Raw genomic sequence first — 7,608 nt, 5'->3', positions numbered from 1 at the left:
ATTTCTGCCTACTAAAGAAATTAAGTGTTCCATCAGAGAGGATTGATGGACTGGGATAAATAAGAGCATTTGCATGACAAGCTACAATTAGGCACAAAAGGGGAAATATGTTGGAAAACATATGCAAGAGATAAGTGTAACTGATCAAAGCTCAATGGCAGGCCGATAAGGAGCTGGAGACAGCGTAAGCCATGGAAATAGGATGAACATTGGAGTCCATCAGGACTGGGGCTGCTCCTTATGACTTATGGGATGGAACCTCTTCAGTCAGTTTCCTCACCTTTAAAATGGGAATACTAGGCCAGGCGTGGTGGCTCATGCCTGTAATCCCAGCATTTTGGGAGGCCAAGGTGGGTGGATCACTTGAGGTCAGGAGTTCAAGACCAGCCTGGCCAATATGGTGAAACCCCGTCTCTACTGAAAATACAAAAATTAGCCAGGCGTGGTGGCACGTGCCTGTAATCCCAGCTACTTGGGAGGCTGAGGCGGGAGAATTGCTTGAACCTGGGAGGCAGAGGTTGCAGCAAGCTGAGACTGTGCCACTGTACTCCAGCCTGGGTGACAGAGTGAGAGTCTGCTTTCAAAAAATAAAGAAACAGGCTGGGCACGGTGGCTTACGCCTGTAATCCCAGCACTTTGGGAGGCCAAGGCAGGCGGGTCACAAGGTCAAGAGATCGAGACCATCCTGGCCAACATGGTGAAGCCCCATTTCTACTAAAAATACAGAAAAAAATTAGCTGGGTGTGGTGGCACATGCCTGTCCTCCCAGCTACTCGGGAGGCTGAGGCAGGAGAATTGCTTGAATCCGGGTGGTGGAGGTTGCAATGAGCCGAGATCGTGCCACTGCACTCCAACCTGGTGACACAGTGAGATTCCATTGCAAAAAAATAAAATAAATAAATAAATAGGGAATAGTATCTCTTCACAGAGATGTCATGAGGATTAAACAAGAGGCACAATGGCACTCAAATCATGGTTCCCTTCCCTCCTTGCTTCAGTTATGAAGACTTTCAAAATAAGAGCCAACATTTTTGAGTGCTTGTGCCAAATACTTCACTTACATTATCTTGTTTAATCCACTCAAAACCCCAAGAGTTCAGTACAATAATTATTCCCATTATGTAGATAAGTAAGTTGAGACCTTGAGAAGTTAGGTGACTTACCCCAGGTTTGAACGTTTCTTAGTAGAGTTGGGATTTGAACTTAGCTCTTCCTTTATTCAGAGTCCAATTTTGTAACCCCCATGGCACACTGGCACTCAGTAAGACGTGGTCTAAGACAATGAATGGACATACTGTCCACAAGAAGAACAGGAAATCACTTAAGAAGAAGCCAACTATAGAAGAGTTGTGGAGGAATGCGTACACCTCTCAGGAGGGATGAAGGCTTTGTAAATGGGATGGAGCTTTTCTAGAATAATCTAGAGATGTTCTACAGCCAGTGTGGTAGAACTGTAGCCCCTTTGGGCCAGAGAGGACAGCTGCCCTGGTGAAGGAGCACAGAACCTGACCCACTGTGCCTCAGCTGTGGGATGCTGGCTGGGCCCTTCACCTCTTTGAGTCTCAATTTTCTTATACACAAAACAAAACAAAACAAAACAAAAAAATAATAGTTCAATCTCTGAGGGATTTTGTGATGATCAGGCTCATTCACTGATTAACTGATTAATTGGTTAATGCGTTCATTCCCTATGTATGTTTTGGATATTGACTGTGTGTCAGTCATTGTGCTGGGAGTGCAAAGAAAGCTAAGATGTAGTCCCTGACATTGAGATACTTGTAAATAACATCATCCATGTGAAAATGCTTGGTAAATTGCAAAGCGTCATACAAATAATACTTAATAGCATTATCTCCTCGGTTGGGGGTAGGGAAGGAGGAGGAGGAGGAGGGACATGCCCCAATAAAATAGTTAAAATACTCTTTATAGTAGTAAAAACTTGTCAACACAAATGCCCCATGACAGAAGAATGGCCAAGCAAAGAACATTCCATAACTCTTAAATACGTTGGACCCTCATTCTTCCAAAGTAAGCATAGCTGTTTGGAAACATGGATTGTTTTCTCTTTGGGGCTTGATCTGTTTGGTCTATTAGAGGTGACAGAAGCAGAGGAGACAATCTCCCTGCAGAATGTTGATGACAGTTCCAGAAAGTGTTTGCAAATCAAACTAGCATGAGATGGTGTCTAAGCCTGGGTCTGAACATCAGTGCAATGATTGGAAAATGGAAAACTATCAGTCATGTAACTGAGTATTTCATCTGTGAGATTACAACCAACCAATTAGATTTCACCCCCTGCCCCTGCCCACTGATTTGGGGGTTGTCTTGGCTTTGGGTCCCCACTGCCCTACTGGGTGCGTGGTCTTCACTCTGCTTTTCATTTCAGACTACATCAATCTGTTCAGCACCAAGTGTCACGGCTGCGATTTCCCCGTGGAGGCCGGCGACAAGTTTATTGAAGCCCTGGGCCACACCTGGCATGACACCTGCTTCATTTGCGCGGTATGTCTCTAGCTTGGGGCTCTGGCTTTCTGAGAAGAGGCAGGAGGGAGGAAGTGGGAACCAGATGACCACCCTCTACATCCCTTGCCATGCTAGCTTTCTGACATCCTGATCATTTTTAAAAGCTGGCAAACACCATGATGCCTTGATACATCACAGTCGAACAAAGTTTCATTCCTAATAATTATTTATAAGCCAGTGTGGCTTTGTTACTTTCCATTTCGTTAAAGACAACAGAGTGAGGCCGGGCGCAGTGGCTCAAGCCTGTAATCCCAGCACTTTGGGAGGCCGTGACGGGCGGATCATGAGGTCAGGAGATCGAGACCATCCTGGCTAACACTGTGAAACCCCGTCTCTACTAAAAAATACAAAAAACTAGCCGGGCGAGGTGGCAGGCGCCTGTAGTCCCAGCTACTCGGGAGGCTGAGGCAGGAGAATGGCGTGAACCCGGGAGGCGGAGCTTGCAGTGAGCTGAGATCTGGCCACTGCACTCCAGCCTGGGCGACAGAGCAAGACTCCATCTCAAAAAAAAAAAAAAAAAAAAAAAAAAAAGACAACAGAGTGTCCCAGGGTTTGGCAAACCAGCGGCTTGTCTCACCATCAGTGTTGTCAGTGGGCAAGAGCAGCAGATGATGCTTGGCTTTCAGAGGGGCAGTTGACTTCCCATGGTTATATGTCACTTCAGATATGATGGAGTGACTTGAGGGTTTTCCCCTCCAAATTGTTACCCCAAACACTAGATTGGAGCTGACTAATCCTATGAAAAGCTGAGACAGGGTTTCTCTTGGTAGAACCTTTGGAAAGCAAGACTGAGTATCATTTTATTTTCCTAAGTAGTCCTTTCTTGATACATAGCTGCCAGGAGATAAGCCCTGGATTAACTATTAATTGTGTGCTACTTATTTCTGCTGAACAGCCGGGTCACTTTTAGTATGAGATTGGCATTTTCCTTCTGAAGGTTTTGGGTTGGGGTGGGCACATGATGGTGTGCCTACAGGCATTTAGACTCTGAGGGAGAGGTAGGAAACAGTCATCCCTGAGAAAGCCCCCTAATGTCAATCTGTCATTGACTAATATTGATTTCAGAATTTTTTTTTTTTTTTTTTTTGCGATGGAGTTTCTGCTCTTGTTGTCCAGGCTGGAGTGCAGTGGAGTGATCTCGGCTTACTGCAACCTCCGCCTCCTGGGTTCAAGCAATTCTTCTGCCTCAGCCTCCCGAGTAGCTGGGATTACAGACACATACCACCATGCCTGGCTAATTTTGTGTATTTTTAGTAGAGAGGGGATTTCGCCATGTTGGCCAGGCTGGTCTCAAACTCCTGACCTCAGGTGATCTACCTGCCTCAACCTCCCAAAGTTGTGGGAATACAGGCGTGAGCCACCGCACCTGGCTGATTTGGGAAAATTAAGACACCCCTACTATTTTTTTTAACCAGAGTTTCTCAAGGTAAATTTTAGAAATGTATGAAATATCTGTACAGTTTTTACTTGAGTAATTTTTATAGACTTATGACATAGGATGACCCTAGTCATAAAGTTTACGGCCATATGCTTTCGGTTCTGCACTTTGCTTCCATACCCTGCCGTCTGTGGGACGCACTGTATTCACTCTGTGTGTTGGTTTGCTAGGGCTGCCTTGACAAATTACTGCAAACTGATGGCTCAAACAACAGAAATGAATGCTTTCACAGTTCAGGAGGCCAGAAGTCCTAAATCAAGGTGCTGACAGGAGGCCATACTCTCTCTCCGAGCTTCTAGTGGTTGCCAGCAATCCTTGGCATTTCTTGGCTTGCAGCTGTGTAACTCCAATTCCTGCCTCCATTATCACAAGGCTGTCTCCCCTCTGTGTGTGTGTCTTCACATGACATTCTCCTCTGAGTGTGTCTGTCTCTGTGTGGTTCTCCTCTTTTTTTTTTTTTTTTTTTTGAGACAGAGTTTCACTGTTGTTGCCCAGGCTGGGGTACAATGGCACGATCTTGGCTCACTGCAAACTCTGCCTTCTGGCATGTGAATTTTGTGGAATACAGTTCAACCCCTTAACACTCTGATTTTCCAGCTCTTTGAACAGATTCTCTAGTTATCTTTTAGGGTGTTTCAAATACATCCCCTCCAAAAAGAGACAATGGTGTAAATATACTGGCTTTGGGGTTGTCCCCTGCAGAGTTATAGCTCCCCTGTGTCAGGCACAGCACAGGGCTCTCTGAACCTTACATTCAAGCCGTGGCTTGTCTAGTCCTGAGGCACTGCCCGCACATCTGGTTACCCAACTTCTGGAAGGATCCAAGAGACTTGGGGAAGGTCCAGGAAGACAGTGGCACAGAAGGCCTGTTTTCCACAGGCAGGCTGATGAGAGGTCTGTGTCACATGCAGAGGGAATCGTGGCAAAGGTGAGTGTGGGTCTGCTCCTGCAAGCCTCGCAATTTCAGCTGAGTCACAACAGCAAAAGTCCAAGAGAGAGACCAAAAGAAGCCGTAAAGCTTGGGGTGGCTCAGGCTGATACTACAAATAAGTTCCAGAGAGTGAAGTCCAGCCTGTGAGAGGCCCATAGCACTGCCCTTTGGAGGATCAGCATGGAGATCGTTAGGTCTCCCTCCAAACCAGCCTGCATGGTACTCACTGCCCTGTCAACATATAGCGAAGTGGAACCTGGTTCTTTTTTTTTTTTTTTTGTGAGACAGAGTCTTGCTCTGTGGCTCAGGCTGGAGTGCAGTGGCACGATCTCAGCTCACTGCTACCTCCGCCTCCCAGGTTCAAGCAATTCTCTGCCTCAGCCTCCTGAGTAGCTGGGATTACAGGCGCCCGCCACCAGGCCCGACTAATTTTTGTATTTTTAGTAGAGACGGGGTTTCACCATCTTGCCCAGGCTGGTCTTATGAGCCACCCACCTCGGCCTCCCAAAGTGCTGGGATTACAGGCGTGAGCCACCACACCCAGCTGGAACGTAGTTTTAACATTGGGAAGAAATCTTTTGATTGGAAAACTTTGAGGGACTTCAGGGATTTTTTTTGTTTTTTGTTTTTTTGGTCCTTTTTCTATCACTTCATATTTCCAAATCACTTTTGATGAGCATGTATTTTCCTGTAACTTCCAAAAACTTAGTAAGAGAAAGATCTGGAGTAGCTCTCCCAGCTGATGTGCTGTTTTCTCACCAGTGAGATCTCAGACAGTACATTTTTAGACTAACTCAGTTTACCAAATATTCCTGGCATTTGGGGAGTACAAGAGTGTCCCAGAACAAGTCTCTATCTTGATGGAATCTAGAATCTTGAAAGGCGAACAAAGCAACAGATGTGAGCAATTCGAAAGAAGAACAGGACAGTACCCCTCAAGTCCAAAGCATATAAAGTGAAGGCTGGGAGCCTGAGAAGTACAGTGTGAGTCAGGGTGAAAGTTAAGCTTCTGTCTGGCATTGACACTTGAGTTCCAATGGAAAGGGTCTGATCTTAGTGGAGGAAAAATGTCTTACCAATCCCTCTTTTGCTCTAAGTCTTGCCCTTCCCTACTGGTGTGGGTATCAGGAGGGAATAGGCAGTCCTAGAGGCTGCTGCAGCTGGCCTAGTTTATTACCCTAACTCTGCTGGGACCTGTGGTCAGCACTGTTCATGGTCGCCACCCCTTTATAGCCAGGCCCTGATGTCACCCAATCATAGAGCCTGGGGGTTGGACCATCCCTGTTTTCCCCTATGCTGGGTGGGCAGGAGTCCTCCTCCACCATGAAGCACCTTGCATCAAGAAGACAGTGGGCACAACTCCCTATGAAGGTTCCCACCCTCAGCCCCATCTCACCTATGAGCCATATTTGAGGTTCTGTCCCTTTCTCATTTATTGGTCTTCAGTCCCTGGACACCTTCTCTCCCCAACCTGACTCATCCCGAAGTTCTCACAAGCAACCAGCACTGTCCCAGACCAGGCAGGGTCTCCCAGCCACAGCTGCAGTCATTGACAGGCTGACTCACTCCAGAGCTGCCTTTCTGTCTTCCCTAAAGCCCATTCTCACCAGTTAGATCTTGGGTGTCCATCTTTTTGCATTAGTCTTTAACACGAGCCTGGTTATACTCAGCATCACTGCATCCACCTGGGATGTTTTCAAACACTTTTGCAGCTCATTGGCTCCCAGGACCCACTGGAAGCCCTGTGTAATCCTAGGTATAAGGTCCCCAACTGGACCATCAGAGCCTTGCACATGGGGCCAGCATGGTGCCCTTTTCCTTTCCAACTCTCTTGGACTGGATACATGCACATTGCCCCAAGCTCAACTCTGGAGGGTGATTTCTATTTCCTTGGGGGATACCTGTATGTGGGGACTCCACCTGCAGTCCTCCTGATGTCAGTGTCCTGGAGATGGCTCCCAATTCTGCCCCCAGCAGGGATCTTCACTGCCCTCTCCTAGGCTGGGACCCATGCCAGCAAATATGACTTCCTGGCAGACTCTGACATACTGGCATATTGCCAACCCAGGGCCTAGCTTACATACTAGTAGTCTGACAAACTCAGAGGGCTACCTCTGTACAAACCCATGAACCCAGAACAATTTCAAGTAAACACAGCCCCTTTCTGCTATGGGGTAGGGGAAAAATTAGCATAGAACTGGAGTCTTACAGACCTGGACGGAGATTCTCAGCCCTACAACTTACTAGGTCTGCAACTTAAGAAAGATATAGGCACCCTCTGAGCTCCAGTTTTTTCATTTGTGAAATGGGAGAAAGGCATACCTACCTCGTAAGGTTTTCATGAGAATTAAATGAGCTGCTGTATATAGAGTGTTTGGCATCCTGCTTGGTCCGTGGTAGCCCCCACAAATATTAGTTCTCTTCCTCAGACTATACTCTATGTTGTCATCATGGGGATATAGAATTTCATCTCTTGGGCTGGGCACAGTGGCTTACGCCTGTAATCCCAGCACTTTGGGAGGCTGAGGCAGGTGGATTGCTTGAGGTCAGGAGCTCGAGACCAGCCTGGCCAACATAGTGAAACCCTGTCTCTACTAAACTACAAAAAAAAAAATTAGCTGGATGTGGTGGTGGGTGCCTGTAATCCCAGCTACTAGGGAGGCTGAGGCAGGAGAATTGCTTGAACCTGGGAGGTGGAGGTTGCAGTGAGCCGAGA

At 46.9% G+C, this 7,608-nt stretch overlaps 1 protein-coding gene across 4 annotated transcripts in view; it reads left to right on the top strand.

Annotated features, from left to right (window-relative positions):
• Window positions 1–7,608, top strand: part of LDB3 (LIM domain binding 3) — a 72,488-nt gene that overhangs the window by 60,334 nt on the left and 4,546 nt on the right. For all 4 annotated transcript variants that reach the window (XM_011950410.1, XM_011950408.1, XM_011950411.1 and 1 more), the window contains one exon: window positions 2,387–2,502. In XM_011950410.1, coding sequence (XP_011805800.1) covers window positions 2,387–2,502 — 116 coding nt within the window. The remainder of the gene's footprint in view (window positions 1–2,386; window positions 2,503–7,608) is intronic.

This window comes from Colobus angolensis, unplaced genomic scaffold (assembly GCF_000951035.1).
Source record: "Colobus angolensis palliatus isolate OR3802 unplaced genomic scaffold, Cang.pa_1.0 Scaffold307, whole genome shotgun sequence".
Lineage (NCBI taxonomy): Eukaryota > Metazoa > Chordata > Mammalia > Primates > Cercopithecidae > Colobus > Colobus angolensis.
This window is presented reverse-complemented; position numbering and strand designations above follow the sequence as displayed.